Consider the following 24,091-nt stretch of genomic DNA (forward strand, 5'->3'; position numbering starts at 1 on the left):
TTGGGAAAACTGAGGAGGCCTGGTTAGGGAGGGTTCTGAGAGCTGCTGTCTCTCCTGGGGAGATTTTCTTCCTTTTTCTCTGCTAGCATATCTATGGGCCTCAAACAAGGCAGAGGAATAAGGAAGAGTTTACTTTGGCTGGAAACTTCTGTTTATTGCCCAGCCACTGGCAGTATTTCCGATACATGAACATCTAAGCTCTCCTCAAAAAGGTCAGAGAGACATTACATTCAATCCTTATAGCATATGTTGTTGGGCTTTTTCTGCTTCTGTTTCTTCATCTGCAGAAGGATAATGAGACCTGCCTACCCCAAGAGTGGTTCTGAGAAGATGATAATATATAAAAATACTAAGCACAGCACCAACCATGGATTACATTCTAAATAAATGTTAGTCACTGATGCTGAGCCTCACATTCCTTTGGCCCTTTGGTGCATAGATCCTGCATTTGACAGATCCCTCCTAGTTCTTAAGAATGACAATCAAAACATAAAAGACTCTTAAAAACTGAGAATAAACTGAGGGTTGATGGGGGGGTGGGAGGGAGAGGAGGGTAGGTGATGGGTATTGAGGAGGGCACCTGTTGGGATGAGCACTGGGTGTTGTATGAAAACCAATTTGACAATAAATTTAATATTAAAAAAAAAAAGAATGACAATCATTAAGTAGTCTCTATACTCAAGCTTAGATTGTGTCCATCCCCATAGCCCTCAGAGACCTGGCATGATATAAGACTTTTCATCAAGAAGATTCTAAAAGCTCAGAGAGAAGATTCTATAAGGTTCACAAGAAGACAGGGTGCTTCTCCTTTGATTCCCCAACAAGAAAGCACAAAATAGACTATGAGAAAAAAGCATTTTAGAAGGAAAAAAGCGAACATCAACATTAGAATGGAAGGGCAGCATGGGAAAGTTGGTGTTTACTGAGTTAGATCTCAAGTTTAGAACATGCCAAAGAACTTCGTAACACAAGACCCTGGGCAAGTGACTGTCTCTGAAGCCTCATTCTGCTCTTTTCTAAAATGGAGACAGTGAGGGGTGCCTGGGTGGCTCAGTTGGTTGAGTGTCCAACTCTTGATCTCGGCTCAGATCACGATCTCACGGTTCGTGAGTTGAGCCCCACGTTGGGCTCTGTGCTATCAGTGCAGAACCTGCTTGGGGCTTTCTCTCTGTCCCTGTCTCTCCTTGCTCCTCCCCCACTTGGTCTCTTTCAAAATAAATAAATAAATAAACTCTTTGGACAGTGATAAAACATTCTTCAAAAAATACTGCGAAGAGCAGATGTGTTGTAAACTGTAAGTTTCCTAAAATGACAGTTGCCATTTGAATGGAATGTCGTGGGAACAGACAGGAATCTGAGGAAACATAAATGAGAGGTTTCATGTACATGAGGTGTAGTGCTAGTTAACAGTTAAGAGCTGGGGTCTGCAACCTAGGGTCCATGGGTCAAATCCAGCCCACTATCTGTTTTTGTAAATAAAGTTTTATTAGAACACGGCCATGTTCATCCATTTAAGTGTTGTCTGTGGATACTTTCACACTACCACGGTAGAGTCAAGTAGTCATAGCCGAGACTGTCTGGCCCATTACAGGATGGTTCCTAATTCCTGGTTAAGACCTGTGAGGCAGGGGCGCCTGGGTGGCTCAGTCGGTTAAGCGTCCAACTTCAGCTCAGGTCATGATCTCACGGTTCGTGGGTTTGAGCCCCGCGTTGGGCTCTGTGCTGACAGCTTGGAGCCTGGAGCCTGCTTCGGATTCTGTGTCTCCCTCTCTCTCTGCCCCTCCCCTGCTCACGCTGTCTCTGTCTCTCAAAAATAAATACATGTAGAAAAAAAATTAAAAAAAAAAAAGACCTGTGAGGCAGCCAGCCTTGTGAAGTCTTAACAAAGTTCCTTGTCCTCTCCGTGCCTCCACGTCCTGCTCTGTAAAACAGAGGGAACAGGAGTACCCACCTCATAGGGATGTTATGAGATTGAATGAGTTACCATACACAAAGCATTTGAAACAGTGCCTGGAGCACAGCAGGTCCTGTATCAATTTTAGCTGTTACTTTACTAGATCTGAGGCCACAAGCAGTGTTGTTGTAAGAGCCACTGACTTTCAGGAGAGAGAAGACCCACAAAGATGTCACTTCATGCTTTCAACTTTGCCAAGCCAAATGCAAGATGGGCGTCCAAGCCCCTATAAAGCAAAAGCTTTAGTGGCACAACTTCTTCCACAGCCTTCTTTTTCAGAATGGCACAGGTGAGCCCTTCCTCTGCCACACTGTACCTGTCGTGGTGTGGGAACAGGAAGCTGTGCAAGGAGAAGGCAGTGTGGTGTTCAGAGAGTCCCCTCTGCTCCACAACAGAGCTTCCAGAAAACACTCATGCCCAGGCTAAGGTGCAGAATGGATTGTGGGCTTTTTCCAGGTCTTCCCTCCCCTCCCCCAATTGTCTGGTAATTCTGAGCTAAGTAAGTTTCACCTCAGGCAGCCCCACTCCAGCTTGTTCTACCCCCTACCCCTTCTCTTCCTTCTAACCCAAGGCTCTAAACAACGTCCTCTTGTTTTCTGTGGTCACAGTAATACCATAGAACACACGGTATTTATCTTCTGAAGTAATAAAAATTCTGGTTAAAACATTAAAATGTGAGGGCACCTGGGTGGCTCAGAGTGTTTGACTCTTGCTTTCAGCTCAGGTCATGATCTCACAGTTTGTGGGATGGAGCCCCAAGTTGGGCTCTGCACTATCAGCTCGGAGCCTGCTTGGGATTCTCTCCCTCTCTCTCTCTCTCTCTCTCTCTGTCTCTCTGTCTCTCTCTCTCCCCAAGTTGGGGTCTGCACTGTCAGCTTGGAGCCTGCTTGGGATTCTCTCTCTCTCTCTCTCTCTCTCTCTCTCTCTCTCAGAAATGAACTTTAAAAAAAACATTCAGATGTGGATCTTTAACAATTTGGACTATAAAGATCTACTGGTCAAACACAAAGCACAACAGTCAGGATAGCAGAGAAAAGGGCAAAGCAAACTTGTAGAAAAATGGAGATTTTCATTTTAAACGTGAGTGGCCCCTGCAGCTGGTCAGCACCATAAACCGCACAAACCAGGAGGGGAACTTATACGTACAAGTGTCTCAGATGTTCGGAGGAAGAAATGATCTCCACTGTATTTCCCCCCAGGTCAGTTTAATGTATCTCTCTTGGAAGCTTCCTCTTTGACTTACGGATTATTTAGAAATATATTGCTTAGTTTCCATGTATTTGCAGATTTTCCTATTTCCTTTTGCTATTAATTTCTAGTTTGATTCCTTTGTAGCTGGAGAACACTGTGTGTTTTCAATTATTTTGACATTGTTGAGGTTTTAGAGCTTATGGTATTTTCTACATTTGACTGTCTTTTTTTTTAAACACTTTTTTTTAAGTTTATTTATTTATTTTTAGAGAGAGAGAGAGAGAGAGAGGGTGAGCATGAGAGCAGGGGAGAAACAGAGAGAGATGGGGAGAAAGAATCTCAAGCTGGCCCTGTGCTTGTCAGCTCAGGGGCCCAACACAGGGCTTAAACTTGAGAACTGGAAGATGATGACTTAAGCCAAAATCAAGAGTTGAACTCTCCACTGACTGAGCCACTCAGCGGCCCCATCTTTTCATTTTTTAAGTTTTTTTTTTTGTTTTTTTTTGTTTTTTTGTTTTTTTGTTTTTGTAATCTCTACACTCAATGTGGTGCTCAAACCCGTGACCTGGAGATCAAGAGTCACAGGCTCTTCTGACTGAGCCAGCCAGGTGCCTCTACATTTGACTATCTTTTAAGGTTTTTTTTTTCCCCCTGATAGCCTCTCCACTGACAGCCTACTTTTCCAGTTTCATCAGTAATGCAGTAATAATTCTGACAATGTATGGACTTGAGAAAATTACTAGGAGTAAATGTATTCGTATCAAGCTACTCTCTATGCCCAGTCTTTTGAGTCGAATGCTTAGTGGACGTGGAAATTAAGACAAAACCCAGATTCCAATAATTCAAAGGAACTCAGGTGTCAAATGAATGATAGTGATCTCTGAAAGCCTTGTAAATTTAAGGCACCAGACAGGTAAAATTTAAAAAGAAAGAATAATCATTTCTTAATCTTGTTTAGCAAATCTCCATAAAATATTTTCTTCTTTTCAAGAGATCTGTTTATTTTAATTTCTAACTTTTCATGAGTAACTCTTTATTTTTCCTCTTGGTTAAGAAGTTTATAATTTAAAGGGAATACTCTTAAGGTTTCCAACATGTAAATCTAAGTAATTTATATTTTATAATCTCATGGGTAACATCACTGGGGGTTTAACTAACATTTCTATGACTTCTCTAATTTTTTTACTAAGAGATCTAATCCTCTCACTAAAAATCTTTGCAACTCCATGGAATTCTGGAGCACCCATCCTTCCTCTTTCTGCTTAGTTTAACTACTTAAAGTTCTAATAGGGTCCCTTAAGAATTAAATATATACTATTATATAAAACTAATAAAATGAAAACCAAAATTCTGAAATAAGGCATCAAAACACCTACATTATCATGTTGTTACTTACATTAAAATAGATTTCACTTAGAATATAATCCACTCTCATATAAAGCAATTATCTGCAGATTTTCTTTAATGCTAAGAATAGCTTAATTCTTTTTTTAAAGTTTATTTTATTTTGAGAGAGCATGCACAAACTTGCATATGCAAGTGGGAAGGGGCAGAGAGGGAGGGAGAGAGAGAATCTTAAGCAGGCTCTATGCACAGCATGGAGCCCAAACTGGGGCTCGGTCTCACAACCATAAGATCATGACCTGAGGTGAAATCAAGAGTCAGATGCTCAACCAATTGAGCCACCCAGCCTCCTCATAGCTTAATTCTTTATAATTAATGTTTCCAAATAAAACAGGGATAGCAAACAGATATGCCTTTAAGCAAATCAGATAAGAGTGAAAAAATTGGATGTTACTTATGGAACACAGGGAAAAAAAAATTCGACCAGCATTTTGATTTATATACAACTTTTCAGGAACTTAGCTCTTCTGGCCAACTGGAAACCAAACTTCAAGTGTTATGAAAGGAAGAAATTCAACTCAACAAAATGTTTTCGAGTTAGCTCACAAATAACTTCTTAGGCTAACACGGCAATTTCCTACCTTCGTTAAAGGGACAAAACTCAAAACAAAAATTTCCTTATTTGCTTGGACAACACTAAGGTGGGCCAGAGTACCCCACTTTCCATATTCTTCATCACCTACCTCTCTCTTCTCTTCTTCCTTCCCTTTTCTACTCTACTGACTAACCAAGAGACCTTCTGGAAGGCACCCAGAGAAGAGTTTCTCCTACCACAGATGCAGTAATGTTCCTATCCCCATCACACCAGAAGCACGGGGTGGCAGAACTGGCTCCAGCAGTGGGGATTCGATGACCAAGGGGGCCCAGCATAGATCAAGGAGAACACCAACAAGGAGGACAAAGTCACAGGTGGCCCTGTCAGACCAACAATGCCTGATCACGCAGGCAGATAATAATTGACAAGAGATCCAGAATCTGGTTTACCTGACACCAAGACACATTTGATTACGATTACTGGCTCACTGTGATTACACTAACCACATGAATTCACTGAAAGAGCTCAAAGGTTCACCTTTGCTTACGAGTTTAAGGCAAAGACAACCTTGCTGGCTAAAATCACGGTCCAGGAATTAACTAACTGAAGACATGGCTTTTTTTGTGGTTGATTCACTAGGTTTTAGGTTGGCCTGTATTTATGTTTAGCCTATGTATATTTTTTAAAAATCTTTTCTCTATGAAAGAATGTACTTAAACCTTGCGATTTTGTGAGTTAATGACTTTGTGTGGCTTTGGCCATGGATTTTTTTTTTTAATTTTTTTTTTTAACGTTTATTTATTTTTGAGACAGAGAGAGATACAGCATGAACAGGGTGGGTCAGAGAGAGAGGGAGACACAGAATCTGAAACAGGCTCCAGGCTCTGAGCTGTCAGCACAGACACCGACGCGGGGCTCGAACCCACGAACTGCGAGATCGTGACCTGAGCTGATGTTGGACGCTTAGCCGACTGAGCCACCCAGGCGCCCCGGATTTTTTTTTTTAAAGTAAGCTCTAACATGCATCCCAATGTTTACAGCAGCACTATCAATAATAGCTAAATTATGGAAAGAGCCTAAATGTCCATCAACTGATGAATGGAGATATATATATATATATATATATATATATATATATATATATATATAATGAAATCTTGCCATTTATATTATGAAATCATTGCCATCCCAATGTTTACAGCAGCACTATCAATAATAGCTAAATTATGGAAAGAGCCTAAATGAATGGATATATATATATATATATATATATATATATATATATATATATATTATGAAATCTTGCCATTTGCAACAACATGGATGGAACTGGAGGGTATTATGCTAAGTGAAATAAGACAAATATCCTATGATTTCACTCATATGTGGAATTTAAGAAACACAACAGATGAACATAGGGGAAGGGAAGGAAAAATAAGATAAAAACAGAGAGGGAGGGAAACCATAAGAGACCCTTAAATGCAGAGAACAAACTGAGGGTTGATGGCGGGGAGGGGAGAATGGGTGATAGGCATTGAGGAGGGCACTTGGGATGAGCACTGGGTGTTGTATGTAAGCAATGAATCATGGAAATCTACTCATGAAACCAAGAGCACATTGTATACACTGTACGTTAGGTAACTTGACAATAAATTATATTTAGAAAAAAAAAAAGACCCAAGTGAAAAGTTATGAATGAAAAAAAATAGAAAAAGTAAAGTAAGCTCTATACCCAATGTGGGGATTGAACACACTACCCTGATATCGAAATCTGCATGCTTTATCAATTGAGCCAGCCAGGCACCCTTGGTCACAGGTTTAATCTGAACACTGCCCCTGCGTAGGAACAAAATGATTCAGGGTTTGTCTGCTGTGGTGCCACTGGAACACCATGTATTTGTGCTCACAGAAACTGGCACCCTGCTGAAGTGGCTACTACTTAGGAAGCAAAAGAAGTGATTCCCTTCCCAATTTTCAACCAACAAAAAGAAAAAAAGAACTTTCCTAGGTATTCAAGGCTGTCAAGTGTTAGAGTCGTATTAATGAGATTGTGCCACTTTCCAGGAATTTGTAATTAACATTTTTAATGAAGGTAAGACTAAACCAACACCAGACATATGCTGCTTGGACCAAGCAAACCCTAAAGCAATTATATTTGAACTTTTAAAATGAAAAATGTAATTTAAGGAGAAATAAAACAGGAAAGCAAAATTGGTATATCACATTACCCTGGAATAGAGACATTTTATCAATGATGCTTTTGAGTAAGTTGAGTGCCTGCCGTTCTGGGGTGGGTACCTGGGGGCTGGAGTAAGGAGAAATGGTATAAAAATAACCACAAGTTAGAGGAGCGACCAGAAACAAGTGAAATGAAGACTGATAAAGACATACATGCAGCTGAAAGAAGGAAGCACACATGAAACAAATAGAGGGGAGAGATGACTTAGCAAGGGCAAGTGGACTCTGAGCCCTGGATCTGATCATGATCCTGTCCAGCCCCAAAAGCCTAGTGGCTGCCCACTTCCTAGAAAACAATGGAATCCTCTTAGGATAGCCTGCTTCCAAGCCACCTTTCCTGCCAGTAACTTCCCAAATATCCTGGCCGAATGCCTATGCACAAGCTCCCTCAACTGTAGAGGCTGAATAGCCTTCGGACATTGGTGACCTGCTCTACCTTGACTGTCCTGTTTGCTTCCTTCCCCTGCCCTAATCCTTTTACATTTTACAGCTTCTCCAGAGAAAGCCCTTTGCAAGAATCTCTGCCTTGCTTCCCATGCCCAAGGGGCCCTGAATTACAGACTTCCTCTTTCAAGTACCTCCAGCGTTTTTCTGTATGACATAGGTTTTCCATTCAGGCACGGACCTTGTTACATTTGCCCAGATGATCATGAGCCCTTCCATGAAAGTTAACATAGCTTCATGGCCTCTGTATCCCTGGAGACTGCTGTAGTGTCTGGCACATTCTAGTCATTTGGAAATGTTAGATGTCCTAATGAGGACGTCACCATTCACTGTTGCCAAAATTTAATCCATATATCTTGACATAACTGAGATGTACAAGGGGACATGGAATTTAGGGTAACAGAAGATGCAATTAACATTCAGGTGACCATCCTGAAACTTGAAGCATGTGAGTAGATTAGCAGGAAAGAAATTGGTCTACAAGTTATAGGTATTTGCCTACACACTGCAGAAGTAATCATTCTGGCAAGAACACAAAATCATGAAAAATAAATTCTAAATTCCTTGTATGAATGTGACAAAGAATGACACTGGGGAAATTTATAACAATGACAAGCAATTGCATTTGATCCTTTAAACCACATTTTTTGTGCCCAAACAGGTGACATGAGGAACATTACTCGCCGGCAGGGCTCCACAAAGAGGGCTCTAGAGCCAAAAACAAGTCAGGGCCAAAGTGCCTAACACAGCCTCTCCTTGGGAGCACTGCCATTGCATGGATGGAAGTCTTCAAGTCTGCAGCAAAGAAATCTGTTTAACTTTGTTGAATCTAGTGTTTCTGTTTTCTCTTTCTTTATAATACCCACAAAAATACCTCGTCACTTATACTCTATAGAACATACTTTGGGAAACACTGCTCTAAAGAGTTTAGAGACTGAGGCAAGGTATATAAGGAATTACTATTTTCCTTTTACCGAGCAGGTAACTGAGACTTGAGAAAATCGATTTGTTTAGAGTCCCACAGACTCTAAGCAGTGGAGCCATTCGCTAATGAATTCCACATTTGTTATTTGCTGGCATGTTAACATGCCAGGCATTGTGTTAGCACTGGGCCCCCAGTTCTAGAGGGCAGGCTGCCTTCCTAACCTCAGGTCACAGAATCCTAGACGATTAGAACTGAAAGCTTCTATAAGAGACTAGTGAGTACAACTGCCTCATTTTCAGAAGGGGAAAGGGAGTCTCAGTAAGGGTAAACAACTCCCTAAGGCTTTACAGGTTAAAAAAAGAGGCAGAACTGGAATCCCAAGCCAGGCATTTGTCTCCATACCCTGGTTTACACAATGTAACCGCTCAGCCTCCAGATATGCTCACAAAATATACAACTTAATCTGCTTAGAAATCTTTTTATTTTTCACTTCGGCTGGTTCTTGATAGGATTCCAGAGCCAGCACATACCCACATTTGGATGGTGTTGTTTCTGCTTAGAAAATATTAAGAGATTTTGCACTTTTAATCATTTCCCTGGCATATTTACAAGGGCACTTGAGGGTCACGGAGTTATTTCCATGAGCAATCAAACTTTTTGATTAACTATAAATGATACTATAAATGATTTTCAAAAGTGAATGTGTATTTTTGCTGTGAATTTCTGAATTTAATGTGTTGAGTAGCTGAGACTGTTTTTGTTTTGGGAAATTCATGGGGGAAAATGAACTTTTATGAGCCCTGAATTTCCCTCCAGAGAAGTGGTTCTTCCTTTTGTCTACAGATCTGATGAATCATATGGATCTTCTGTCCCAGAAAAAAAAGTGCATGTTAGTACACAGTGTTCCCTCCCATTTCAGAGGGTTCTCCAGCCCTGTTAAAACCCCTGCTCTAGGATGTGACACTGTAAATTTTCTATGTATCTGCTTACTTCCACTCTTGATATTTAGGACACGCACCTTCTACTTGTGAACTACATCAAGAAATCAAGAAAAGGACTAAGCATCAATATAGGTCCCTGAACCAGGAATAACTAAAACGTACTTTCAAGTTTCCCCGAAAACAGCTACAACAATCATAAACCATTAAGAGAAACCATAAGGACAAATCCTTACAATAGGTACTTATGTGATTTAGCTATGGTTTATTTAACTATCCTTAGATGAGTGGAAAGTAGGGTACACTTTGTGTCTTCCAGCTCCTCCAAGACCTACCAAGAGGTAATGGAGAGGGGAATTTAAGGAGAAAACAGAAACAAAAGAAAATATTCAGTAGAGTGAAATTTGGAGTGATGTGGAAGTCTTTATTAGAACGAAATCTGGAATGGTTATAAATCAAGACTATGGAACCTCATTTTTTTCTGCTCCACTTGGGATAATCCAAATTTCTTGTTCCCTGGAATCAGGAAGACTAGCTTGGCCTTTTCATTACAAGGTACTGCTGGTCTCCAGTCAACCTTCCCAACACCCTTTCCAACAACCTCCAAGGAAAGCATCCTTCAAATGCCAGAAAGGGCATCAGTTTTAAACAATTAATGTTTTCCACCAAATTAAGAATTAAAAAGTCAAGTGCCAAAAATAAAGGTAGAGAAAATATGAAATGAAAGTCACTCTGTCGCTGGAAAACACCCAGCATGTATGTACCATGTATTACTCAACAAAAGTTCTAGAAGAGCTGCTAAGTCCCATGAAAGCACTATCATTTGGACGTTCCAGTTACAGATTTAATTTAAAATCATTACTATAGCAAATAAGGTTGTATGAGAACTTGTGTACTCTGCAGAGTCAATCTACGGGCAAATACTTTATCATAGATTTTATTCTACTAGCTAGCTAAGTTGGGGGCAACATCAGCCAAGCCAACTTTGAAAGAGAAGGGAAGTCGCATTTTCTTTGTTTCAGTCTATAACTATTGTGTGTGTATGTGTGTGGGGGGCATCTGATAAGTAAAACCCCACTCAAATTATAGGTCATGGCTTCCCCTCTTAAAATTCCTCAATTGGATGCCCAGCTGAAGCTTTCAGGAGAGGAATTTCCCCAGCTTGGACTCTCCAATTTCCTTCTAGGTCTTAGCAAGTCAAGAGTCCAGCTTTATAGCCACATGCTGAAGGCAGATTCTTATAACAAGTACATACCTGTGGCAGCTTCATATCATTAATATCCCAGCTTAACATCTCTTTTTCCTCGGAATCAAAGTCCTCAGGCTCCATGATAGTCAGATCACCCACAGGTTTCTGTCTATCCAACTTCCCGCAGAAGTGGTTGAGACTTTTGCTTTCAAAGGCGCTTCGTAGACTTGATCAGTCCACTCTTTATTCAAGCAGCTTAGACCTGGAGACTGATTCCTGACACTAAAAAATAAATGATAGTAACACTGACCGTTAGAAATAAAAATCAGGGCTTGTCTGCTAGAAAAACCTGTTTCATTGACATTTTTTCAAGCACCAGCATACAAATAAAAACAATGTAGAAGCCATTAGTATCTTGTTGAAATAAAGCTTGACCATGGGGAATCAGAAGCACCATGATCATCGTTTTCACCTCAGGCGTGGGCTTCCTTTCTCACAGCTAGACGTCTCCAGGTTGGGAAAGCCTGAGTAGCGACCATTGTCATCTGCAGCCAATGACTAGAACCTTTTCCCCCATATTCCCTGGGGCAGGAGGAAGAACTGGCTTGGAGTTATTTTCATGGATACACTTTTGTACATTAGCTAACATGTGGTTCAAGTTACAAGTGGGAAACATCACAACCAAAGGTATCTAGAAGAATTTTTTAAATCTAAATTGCCACAGAGATTATTTTTCCTCTCCTCAATAAATCCAGTGTGCACTTTGTATCTTCAAATATTATCAATGGATATCCTCATCAGATTCCTCTAAAGCCTTGGCATTAAAGACATTTTAGACCTGATAATTCTTTGCTGTGGGGGGGTTATCCTGTGCATTGTAGAATGTTTAATAGCAGGGGCACCTGGATGACTCAGTGGGTTAAGCATGTGACTCTTGATTTCGGCTCTGGTCATCATGATGTCATGGTTTGTGAGATAAAGCCCTGAGTCAGGCTCTGCGCTGACAGTATGGAGCCTGCTTGGGATTTTCTCTGTCTTTCTCTGCCCCTCCCCCACTCATGCTCTCTCCTCTCCCTCTCTCTCTCTTTCTCAAAAATAAACAAACATTAAAAAAAAAAAAAAAAGAATGTTTAGCAGCATCCTCGGTCTATGACCATTAAGTGTTAGTAGCAACCCATCCCATTGTTGTGACAACCAAAAATGTCTCCAGACATTGCCAAATGTCCCCTGGGTGGCAAAACTGTTTGAGAACTATTGCTTAAAAATAATGTTTCTACTATAACTCAAAGCACTCTTCAAGACTTTCCGATAGCAATCTCCTGCTTCCCTCCCCCCTCCAAGAAAATTCCATCTCACTTTACTTTGATTAAATTATTTATGTAAATGATAGACATTCAAAAATGTTTGTGCAAACTGCATTTCTTCCCCCCTATTAGAAATACCGCTCTAGTTTCTAATTGGTTAAAGAGGATTTACAAAAAAAGAAAAGAAAGGAAGGAAAGAAGGAAGGAAGGTAAAAAAAGAAAGAAAGAGGAAGGAAGGAAAGAAGGAAGGAAGAAAAGAAAGGAAGGTAGTTCTACTCTGAGGAAAAATTAATCATTTTGCAGATGAAATATGCTTATTAGAACACTAAGTGAAACATGTTTACAAGTGTGACACTTCCACTGCTGGTGCCCTTGTAAAAGCAAGGGACATAATGATGTTACATAAAACAACTTAATAGTAAACTTGAACTAAAAGTTTAATAGTCTCCACCTTAGGAAGTTCATGAGCTCTGTTCCTTAGTTATGTACCTTTATTTAACTATATAACCCGGGGGACAAAACAGAAGAGACTCATAAATATGGAGAACAAACTGAGGGTTACTGGAGGGGTTGTGGGAGGGGGGGATGGGCTAAATGGGTAAGGGGCACTAAGGAATCTACTCCTGAAATCATTGTTTCATTATATGCTAACTAATTTGGATGTAAATTAAAAAATAAAATTAAATTTAAAAAAAGAACTAAAAAAAACCAAAACCAAAACAAACAAAAACTATATAACCCTAATACTTGTCAATCACTGAGATACGCTGAGGGAAAGTATCTGGATAGAGAAGACTGTTGACCTGAACATATAACCATTACATAACAAGCTAATAGGGGTCTCTTCTCTCCCTATCCCGCCTACCACACTCACCTATAACCTAGTGGTCAAAGACTCAAAGAGCATGTAGTCCATCACCTTCTTTTTATTTTATTTTTTTTAATTTTTTTAACATTTATTTATTTTTGAGACAGAGAGAGACAGAGCATGAACAGGGGAGGGGCAGAAAGAGAGGAAGACACAGGATCTGAAACAGGCTCCAGGCTCTGAGCGGTCAGCACAGAGCCCGACGCGGGGCTCGAACTCACGGACCGTGAGATCATGACCTGAGCCGAAGTTGGACGCTTAACCAACCAAGCCACCCAGGTGCCCCGATCACCTTCATTTTAAACGCTGCTTTGTAAGGTTAAATCCCCAGGAGTTTTAAATCAAATTCTATGTTTGGGGAATAAACATTGAGTTACCGAAGAAATGCTGACACAGACAGACTTGAATTCAGAAGATTTAAATAACAAGTCTGTGAGACACAAAGATCAAGTGTAAATGTGATGGCAACAGTTTTATGTGCTTACCTCTTTAAACTTCAACAACAGTAACTCAGATTGTCTAAAATTTGTTATAGCTAATTGGAATAGATTGATCTTAAAAAAAAAAAAAACCTTGAATGACAAGATTCGTATCTCAAAAATTCTAAAGCATTGTTGCATTTTCAGTCTATGCGACATAGACATAATTCTTTTGTTTTTAAATTAAGGGGAGGGTAGAGGCACCTGGGTGGATCAGTTAGTTAAGCACCTGACTCTTGGTTTAGGCTCAGGTCATGATCTCACGGCTCATGAGTTCGAGCCCCAAGTCAGGCTCTATGCTGACAGTCTACTTAGGATTCTCTCTCTCCCTCCCTCTGCCCCTTCCCTTCTCTCTCTCTTTCTCTCTCTCTTGATCTCTCCCTCTCTCTTTGCCCCTTCCTTTCTCTCTCTCACTTTCTCTCAAAATAAATAAATAAATTAACACACACACACACACACACACACACACACACAAATAAATTAAGGGGAGGGGAATAACAAATCTCGCTGCATGAAAGCTACATTGCTCTTTTGATTTTCTCAGATATAAATTTTTGCCAAATGAACAAACATTAATTTACTATTTCCCTGAAAGTTAAGAACAAAACATAGTAAAGACTGCAGCCTTTCAAAAATAAACAACTCAACTCAGTTTTCCTCCAGAATTAAAGAAAATAAATCGTAAAGACTTCCTTTTTTTTTCTTTTTTAAAACAAGTTGGGCCAATGTGTATTCAGATTTCATCATTTCTACAGAGAACCAAAGGAAGTAAAACAAATGAAATTCAGTAGGAATGGGGTGCCTATGGTCCCATTCCTTACATTCGCCTCTCCGCAGGATTTGTGGCTTCCTTACCTTCTGACTTCTTCTGGAGATGCAGCCAACACTGTCATAAAAATCTCATCTCTGGTTCAGGTCCCAGCAGCTTCTGGTCATTTTCTACGCAGGAGCTGCTGTTCCCTAATCCAGGTCAAGGTACGCTATGCTAATGAGCTCTGGCAGCAGTCCAATCAAAATCCAGATGCTCTCAGCGTCATCAGATAGGGAAGAGAGATCCAGGGAGTTACTTAACTAGTCCAATTGTCCCCAGTCCAACTGTGATGGATATTCTATAATTCACCCCTAAACTCTTCCCTCCTTTATGTTAAGAGGGGATTTTAACTGAAATGGGCATTGAAAAGAGCCTCATGAGGAAGTACAGGTGTTTTCCTGCTCATAATTTCATAGGTTGGGCCCAAAGCAGATGGATTAACAGTAGATTCTAATTCTCCTACCACTTACCCCTGCCTGTGTATGAGAGAACAGACAGACAGAGGTAGGAAAATATCATGCAAATGGAACTTACTGGGATAGATATTAGATTGCAAACATTCCTAAGCCAGAAATGCTAAAATGCTATTTTATACGTACCAATGATGCCCCCGCTAATTCTGAGTGTTCCAATCCTCTCAAATCATACCATTCTTGGGGCAACTCGGTGGCTCAGTCGGTTGAGCATCTGACTCTTGGTTTCAGCTCAGGTCATGATCTCACAGTTTGTGAGATCGAGCCCCACCTTGGGCTCCATGTTGTCAGTGCAGAGCCTGCTTGGGATTCTCTCTCGCTCTGCCCTTCCCCCACTAGTGCTTTCTCTCAAAATAAATAAATAAAAACTTTAAAAAAATAATACCATTCTCCCTTCTAGAGATATCCTCAACCATCTGGGCAGAGCCTAAGTCAGTTCAGCCCACCTGCTATGTCCCAGGCTGTCTGCAGGGCTCAGGGAGAATTAAAGCCATGAAGAAGTTTAATAGTGGAGGGGCACCTGGGTGGCTCAGTAGGTTGGGCGTGAGACTTCAGCTCAGGTCATGATCTCATGGTTCCTTTAGCTCAAGCCCCACGTTGGCCTTGGTACTGTCAGCTCAGATCCTGCTTTGGACAATCTGTCCCCCTCTCTCCATGACCCTTTCCTGTTCACACTCTCTCTCAAAAATGAATAAACATTTAAAAAAAGTTTAATGGAGGAAAAGATGAATAATAACACTAAATAAGCCGAAGATAACATATGGTATAGAGGCAGTCTAGAAAGAAGATCAAAGGGGAAGGTATGAAGCTGGAGGGAAAGTAATCTGGGGAAACTTCTTCCACCATTGTGATGCCTGATCAGCCTTTTAAAGGACAAACAGATATTTGTCAAGGCATCAAAGAATGGAAAAGTATGTTCCAGGTAGTGGCAATACTGTGGGCAAAGGTAAAGTGGTGTGGAAAGTGCAGTGTGCTCAGAATTAGAAGTAGGTGCCTGTCAGGAAGGTCCTGGCCATGTAAGACAGACTGCGGAGGAAGGGATGAGCAGGCCAGAGGGCAAAATCCTTGGGAAGACGCTTGGCAATCTTTGGCAATGTTGAGAAGATTTCTCACTAGTCTTTCAGGTCATGAATGAATTTCTCTTCTGCCTGGAGGTTGGGACCCTGAAACATTTTCTAGTGCTTTATCTTACTAATTTGATCTGCTTTTTGCAGTCCCTCCTTGGTCAGAGAGTTCTTTCAACATCCCCAAATATGCCGTAGCAGGACAAAGCCTACTGCTGTGCCAGCTGGCAAGACAGAAAGGTCTATATGGTTCAGTTCCAGAATCACAAAGCAGGGCCAAGAATGGCTTTTAGACCCAAGAGGAAATAAATTGGTAACTGGCACACCGATCATGATAATCTACTCCCTTAGGTCTTCTGCCATCCGTGTCTAAATCCTATCCATCCCTTAGGAACCTCCCAAAATGCCACCTCCTTATGGATCTTCCCATATTATTCTAGAACACATGGTTTCTCATTTCTATGGTGTTCCAGAACTCTTAACTGAATGACATGCTGTCTTAGATCACTTATAACTAACATCTTTTTCTAATTATAAAATAAAGTCATAATCTTTTTTTAAAACATCATGTTCTCATCTCCTAGATATCCCCACTGTTAATATTTTGGTCATGTCCTTTCAGACTTTTATTTTCCCCTACATACATCACCAAACATAGATATTACTTTGCAGAATTATAAGAGTATATGTACATACTATTCTGTGAACTCTTCATGAGTTTTAGTCCTGGCCCCCCAGCTAAGCTGCTAGTTTCTTTACGGAGAAGTTGGTATCTTCCACTTCCTGTCTCCTCACACAATGACCTGCTAGAACCCCATTTCAACATCACATCTATCCTCCTCCCAATAACCAACCCTCCTCCGACACAGGAAGGAACCGAGGAGCTGTCTCCACACTCTGATTGGGCTGTGACCTAATGTCCCAGATTGGTAACAACACTTCTACTTTCTTAAGGCCAACATCCTACCTTTTTAGCCAGATTCTCCTAAATGGATCTCTGTCATTGTTATTAATGACAACAATAATCATCGCTGCTTCCCTTGATGGAACTCTTACAATGTTGGCAGGTGCCATGCTAAAAACTTGATCCTTACAGCACCCCTATGTGGTAGATGCTATACTCATTATACCCCCTTAACAGGGGAGTTAATCAAGACTTACAGAAATGGTATCTCACAAGCATGTAGGTGGCAGAGGTGGGGCAGAACTTAGATGAACCCGCTGGCCATGGTCCCACATGAACCATCCAGTGCTGTTCAGAGTCTGGAGTCTTTGTCTCTGCTCCCATATACTCAGAGCTCCACATCGCTCTTTTCAGTCTCTGTCTCCTTCCAGAACACAGGAATCCTGCTCTAAAAGTCAGGTGCCCAGAGGCCCTATTGCGTGGTGACTGATCACAACCACAGAAGCTTGGATTTCTCAGTACCTCTGTCTTGCGTTCCTGGTAACTCTGGGGCCTGCCTCCTGAGGTCATTCTGGTTTCTTTCATTGGTGGGGTGCTTTAGGCATTTTTTAATGATAGTTCTTCTCTGTATAGGACTGTCCCATAAAAATACTGTTTCCTTAGACACTAAAGTCCAGAAACACATCCAAGTCACAATGTCAACCATAACCTCCTACCCCTATATTTCCAAATGTTTAAAAAGGGCCAGGGAGAGAGCGGTATTGTACTGCCTCTGCTTTAGGACAAGTATGCCAGACCCTCAAAGTAGACCCTCAAGGTCTAGTTGCTTGCCTAGACTACCACCTGTGGTTTCCAATTCATAGCCTTCAGACACCTTGCTGTACTAGATGAATGAACTTTTCCAGTATCTACAACTCTGTCGATCCTCCCAGTGCCTACCTTATCTCAATAGAAGTTCCAGGCCCTAGCTCCACCCATTGTCTGGTCCCTCTACCATGAACTAAGCCATCTATTTAACCCTTGTTGTATGTCCAGCATTGTTCTAAACATTGAATCCTCACAATGACCTCATGAAATACAGTATTATTAAGCTACATTAGTCTGAGAAACAGGCACAGAGGGGTTAAGTAACTCAATCTCTACAATATCATGAAGTAGCCAATCTCTTGGCATCAGTAATCTGATCTTGGTCAAAGGAGAAATATCAACTAGAAAACTATGATGTTAAAAGGCATTCCCTTCATGGTAGAGTAAATCTCTTTGACACACAAGCCCTTTCTGGTATCAACTATCCCTTGCCTCCTTACCTCACCATTTTTTAGGAAACTGCTCTTCCCCCAGAGGCTGTCCATCAGAGTTTTCTGTTCCTTCCAGCACGGGACCCAGTCTGACCTACACTATCCTTCCCTAGAATTTCCCAAGTCAGAGGTGGAGAGATTGCTCTTTCATTTCAGATGCCAAATTGTAAGCCTGGCTTCAGAGCTGTATGGCTATATCTCTGCTGTCACATGGCAAAATCTGAGCAATGGGGGTGCCTCGGTGGCTCAGTTGGTTAAGGATGCACACACATGGGGGAGACTCTTGGTTTCCACTCAGGTCATGATCTCACGGTTCATGGGATCGAGCCCCACATCAGGCTCTGTGCTAACAGAGCAGAACCAGCTTGGGATTCTCTTCTCTCTCTGTGCAGAAGAAGACAGACAAAGGGAGAGCAAGGAATGTGACCTGCATTCAGGCAAGCCTGTGGCCAACTCCATTTCTCTTATTTGGAATTATAGGATCCACAAATACCACATACACTTTCACTCCTTTCAATGTAGATCTTCAATTTGCACCTGTTAAAGATCACCTCACACATCTCCCATCTAGGTAAGCCTAAAGTTAGCTCAGATTTCAAAATAAATCATTCTCCTTTTATTTATCCTTTGAAAGGTGGGCACCCAAAGGAACTCATCAGATACCCCTTAAAGTCAGAAAAATGCTTCGTAATATCTCACCTGAGTCAAATGTGCAGGACACAAAGAATTGTCATCATCAGCCCAATTAGACACTAAACCAGCACATGCATTTTTTAAAAAAATGTTTACTTATTTATTCTGAGAGAGCACGCACAAGCAGAAGAGGGACAAAGGAAAGACACACACACAGAATCCAAAGCAGGCTGCAGGCTCTGAGCTGTCAGAGCCTTGACAGCTTGAACCCAGGAACTGCAAGATCATGACCTGAGCTGAAGTCGGACTCTTAACCAACTTAGTCACCCAGGAGCCCCCAGCATGTGTAGTTCTTAGAGCAGGTAACCAAGGGACTTCTCAGAGCTTTGCAAAACTGAACTTTGGATGTTTTCTTCAGGGTTTCTCAAATTTTAAGTCATTTGTGGCTCTCATGTGGAGAACTCTCCAAGTTCTGTATAATATACTTCAGTTATAAAACCACCCTGCATCATCTTTGGATTCTGAGCTGCATCTGTTGTGAGAAACAGGAGGCTGACTTAGTGTTCTCTTTTTCAGTCTCTGGGCAGACAAGACAGACTTGGCTGACCATTGAGATCTCTAATTGGTGGTTCAGGTAGGGAAGCCCCTGGATGTCATGGTGTTCTCTGGAAACTATTGTGAAATTTAAAAATATTTACTTTAGAAGCATCTAGGTGGCTCAGTTGGTTAGTGACTGACTTTGGCTCAAGTCATGTTCTCACGGTTCACAAGTTTGAGCCCCGCATTAGGCTCTGTGCTGGCAGCTCAGAGCCTGGAGTCTGCTTCAGATTCTATGTCTCCCTCTCTCTGCCCCTCCTCTGCTCACACTCTGTCTCTCTCTCTCTCTCTCTCTCAAAAATATAAACATTAAAAATTTTTAAATAATATATTTACTTTAAGGGGTACCTAGCTGGCTTAGTCGGTTGAGCATGTGACTCGATCTCAGGGTTGTGAGTTCGAGCCCCACATTGGGCACAACGCTTACTTAAAAAAAAAAAAAGAAAAAGAAAGATAAAATATTCACTAAGACTTAAGAACTGTTTCACTTATAGAAACTATGACGGATAGATATGTATGTAATATCAAAATCACAACCATGAACCCAAGTGTCAACCCCTTACAAAAGAAAAAACCAAAAAACAAACAAGCTTTCAAATTCATAACAGTGGACTGTTGGGACACCTGGGTGGCTCAGTCTTGGTTAAGTGTCTGACTCTTGATTTTGGCTCAGGTCATGGTTTCACAGTTCATGAGACCAAGCCCCGTGTTGGGCTCTGGGCTGATGGTGTGGATGGAGCCTGCTTGGGATTCTCTCTATCTCTCCCTCTCTGCAACTCTTTCCAGTGTGCACACGAGTGTGTGCTCTCTCTCTCAAAATAAATAAACATTAAAAAAATAATAGTGGGGGTGCCTGGGTGGCTCAGTCAGTTAAGCATTCAACTTCAGCTAAGGTCACGATCTCACGGTTTGTCAGTTCAAGCCCCACATCAGGCCTTCTTATGTCAGTGAAGAGCCTGCTCTGGATCCTGTCTCCATCTGTCTCTGTCCCTTCCCATTCTCTCTCAAAAACAAATAAACATTTAAAAAAAATGGTGGATTGTTTCCAGTTTCCTATAAATATTTTGTTGTCCTTTTGTACTAAAAAGCAAGAAATGGGATGTCCTACAGCTTGATAACAATGTGAGTAAAAGCAGAATTGAGAAAACTATTGTTTCTTGAATAATTTTGCTAATTAGGAAATCAACACCAACTTTTTAAAATTTAAGAGTCACAGATTAAAAAAAAAAAGAATCATAGAATAGTTAAAGCAGGAATAGGATTTTACCATTTCCAGGAAGGAGTGAGATACCCAAACTGTATTTCATAAAAACTAAAATTTTTATGGTTGTTTTCATAAAAACATGGTTTTATGGTTATTTTTCATAAATGTCAACATAAAATATTATCTATGTTAAAATGTAACAAGTTGTTACTGTTATTTGAGATGAATTAATAAATATTTCAAACTGTTTTCAGTTCTGATATCTAACATGGTAAATATGGGTAGATAGAACCACATAATCAAAAGTTGTTGAAGGTTCTTATTAATTTTGAAGAGTAAAAACAGACCCAAAAGTTTGACGACTGCTACTGTAAAGTACTAAGTCCTAAAGTACTAAACCTTGGTCATCTGGAGGAGAGTGGCTTCTGGTGATATTCAGCACTCAGAGTGTAAACTGCCACATCTCTAGCTCGTGATGGGTTCCTATTTCAGGACTAGAAAGATGGCAGGAAGGGAGGGGGGCTGGGAGAGGGTAAGGAGAAAGAGCCGCTTTCAGTACAATGGCCCACTGACAATGTCCATAAGACAAAACATCCCAGGAGGAGGGAGGTCCTGCCCACAGCAAGGCTCTTCTGCCCCCAGGGCTGGTTCCAACACACCCAGCACCCACCGCTTCTGCAGCCCTGCTCACCCGCAGTGGAGGGAACGAGTGTGCCCTTTCGGAGATGCAGGACAGGGCAACTGGGGTATCCTTCTCTGGTAGGCTGTGGAGGGAGGCTCTAGCAGCTACTGTCCCCAAACAGGGCAGAGCAGGAGAGGGAAAGTGGTGGACGAATGTGGTAACTCAAGAGACTCAGTGATGAGCACACACAAGAAAACACAATCCCAGAGAGAACTGTGCGGAGCTGGGATCCTGCAGGTGGGGCCACAGGCCAGCACATGACAGCCTCAATTGATGTCACCCAAAACTCTGAAGCCTGGCAATCACAGCTTAGATATTTGTAATGAAAGAATACTGATGGGACACCTGAAAATAACGTAACATAGTGTGGTAATGACACCTTCATTAAAAAATACAAATAAAAAAATAAAAGAATACTGAGAAAAAACACAACAAAAATGGTAACCAATAATGGGATTATTGGTAATGTTTATTTCCTTTTTTATATTTACCTGTAATTTTCTAAATTTTCCATAAGAGGGGTACCCCGCTGGCTCAGTCGAAGGTGCATGTGATTCTTAATCTCAGGGTTGTTATTTTGAGCCCCAGGTTGGGTGTAGAGATTACTAAAATAAATTAAAAAAAAAAACTTACAGAAAAAAAATTTTCTGTAAGAAACGTGCATCCTTTTCTATCATGATATATATATATATATATATATATTTTTTTTTTTTTTTTTTTTTTTTTTAATTTTAATTTTTTATTTTCGAGAGTGAGAGAAACAGAGCATGAGCAGGGGAGGGCAGACAGAAAAGGAGACACAGAATCCGAAGCAGGCTCCAGGCTCTGAGCTTGTCCACCCAGAGCCTGATGTGGGGCTCGAACTCACGAACTGTGAGATCATGACCTGAGCCGAAGGTGGACGCTCAACTGACTCAACCACCCAGAAGCCCCATGATATATATATATTTTTAAGTTGGTGATACAAGTAAAAATATCTACTATTTGTACAGTACTTTATGGCAGCAATGCTCAAATATTTTTACACTCTTAAGAAATAATGGGAGGAGTGCCTGGGTGGCTCAGTCGGTTAAATGTCCGACTTCGGCTCAGGTCATGATATCACAATTCACGGGTTCAAGTCCCGTGCTGGGTTCTGTGTTGACAGCTCAGAGCCTGGAGCCTGTGTCTTTGGATTCTGTGTCTCCCTCTGTCTCTCTGTGCCTCCCCTGCTTACACTGTCTCTCTCTCAAAACTAAATAAACAATAAAAAAATTTTAAAAAAAGAAAGAATGAGAATCTCAAAAAGCTTTATGTGGTTACATCCGTCAATATTTACCAGATTAGAAGTCAGAGCTGAAACAAATTTGAAATATTTATTAACTGGTGTAAAATAATAGTAATAACCCAGTACATTTTAACACAAATAGCACTTCTGTAAAAAATAACTGGGTCTTCAAAACAAAAATTCATAGAACGAGTTACTGTAACATTTTTTGCCAATCTTTAATATCTAACCTAATAGAGTGCAGTGGGACATCTCATACCTGCTTCTGTGTTCCATCTATCACAGTGCATGTGAATGTCATGTAGGCTCTGGGAATCTCACTGAATATGTATAAGAGATTTATAGTGAAGAAAAGTAAATAACATCTTAGTATATTCATGAAAACAGTTTTAACCTTGTAAACCTCCTGAAAGGGTCTGGGCGACCCCCAAGACTCTGTGGCCCACACTTATAAAAACACCATTTTCTTTATACTGTACAAAATACCTTCACAAACAAATCTCATTTGACTCACAAGAACTCTTGGAATTGGGCATGTTTTTAAACAGAGGAGGAATCTGAGAGTCAGAGAGGTCAACCAATTCATCCACCATCACATGGATTCCTGTCTCTAGAGTCTGAGTCTTGGACTCAATTCCAGATATCCATCACACCAACTCTGAGAAGCTTTTTAACCACCCGCTTTTTCCCAGAGCACTAGCCTGGGGGCACACTCAAAGATTTCTTTTTTACACAATAATTAGGATGGCTAATACATGAACTCTAGAATGTGCTAGAGAAACGAGATCCTGGGACTTATGGAAAACAGAGTATGACATAGCAGAAATAAGCCCAGGTCCTGGTGGGCAGGAGCCCCAAGTTCTGGACGCCAACTCCTTCACTTATTGTGTGACTTGAGCCGAGGTTCTCTACCTCTCTAAGCACCAGGATTGCCTCATCTGCGAAATGGAATGATGATATCTTATTTTCCTGAAGGCATGGTCTGGACAAGCCGATTGCCCAAGGTCCCTGCTAGTGCTGTCATTTACCAAAAATTCCAGTCATTTGGAAGGTAGGAATACAAACAACTCAGCTGAAATGGACTCTCCTTTTGAAACTATAGTTCCTGTAATTCTTCCTCTTTCTCTAGAGTAATATTTGGAACTTGGTATTTATGGAAACGTATTTCAGTCACCTTTTTTGTAATTTCTTCAACCTTTATCCAGAAAACCTGGCCTTGAGAACAATTCATGGAAATCACTTAAAAAGTTGATATGTGGAGACCAAATGCAATTCGACAGGCCCCACAAGTGCAATGAATGCCTACTGTTGTGCTGCAGACACGTAAGATTCTAGAGAAGCATGCACACCTGATTTTTCTGGGAATGCTACTGGACTTACACATCTATCATGTACTTAAGCTGCTTTATGTTTCTTATTTTTTTAATTGTGGTAAAAAATAACATGAAATTTACTGTTTTAACAAATTTTTAAGGCTTATTTCTTTTTGAGAGAGAGAGAGAGAGAGAGATTGAGATACAGCATGAGCAGGGGAGAGGCAGAGAGAGAGGGAGCCACAGAATCTGAAGCAGGCTCCAGGATCTGAGCTGTCAGCACAGAGCCTGACGTGGGGCTCGAACCTACAAACCATGAGATTATGACCTGAGCTGAAGTTGGCCACTTAACCAACTGAGCCACCCAGGTGCCCCA

The 24,091-nt window shown here is 41.0% G+C and overlaps 1 protein-coding gene across 3 annotated transcripts in view; it reads right to left on the reverse strand.

Moving 5' to 3' along the window:
- Window positions 1–24,091, reverse strand: part of GCM1 (glial cells missing transcription factor 1) — a 52,862-nt gene that overhangs the window by 9,979 nt on the left and 18,792 nt on the right. For 2 of the 3 annotated variants that reach the window (XM_060615750.3, XM_060615751.3), the window contains exon 2: window positions 10,885–11,100. In XM_060615750.3, the coding sequence (XP_060471733.1) occupies window positions 10,885–10,959 (75 nt within the window). In that variant the 5' untranslated portion in view covers window positions 10,960–11,100. Of the gene's footprint in view, window positions 1–10,884; window positions 11,101–14,324; window positions 15,060–24,091 lie in introns of those variants that run through there. The other variant, XM_060615749.3, reaches the window with a different exon arrangement.

The sequence above is a fragment of the Panthera onca genome, chromosome B2 (genome assembly GCF_046562875.1).
Source record: "Panthera onca isolate mPanOnc1 chromosome B2, mPanOnc1 haplotype 2, whole genome shotgun sequence".
Classification (NCBI taxonomy): Eukaryota; Metazoa; Chordata; class Mammalia; order Carnivora; family Felidae; genus Panthera; species Panthera onca.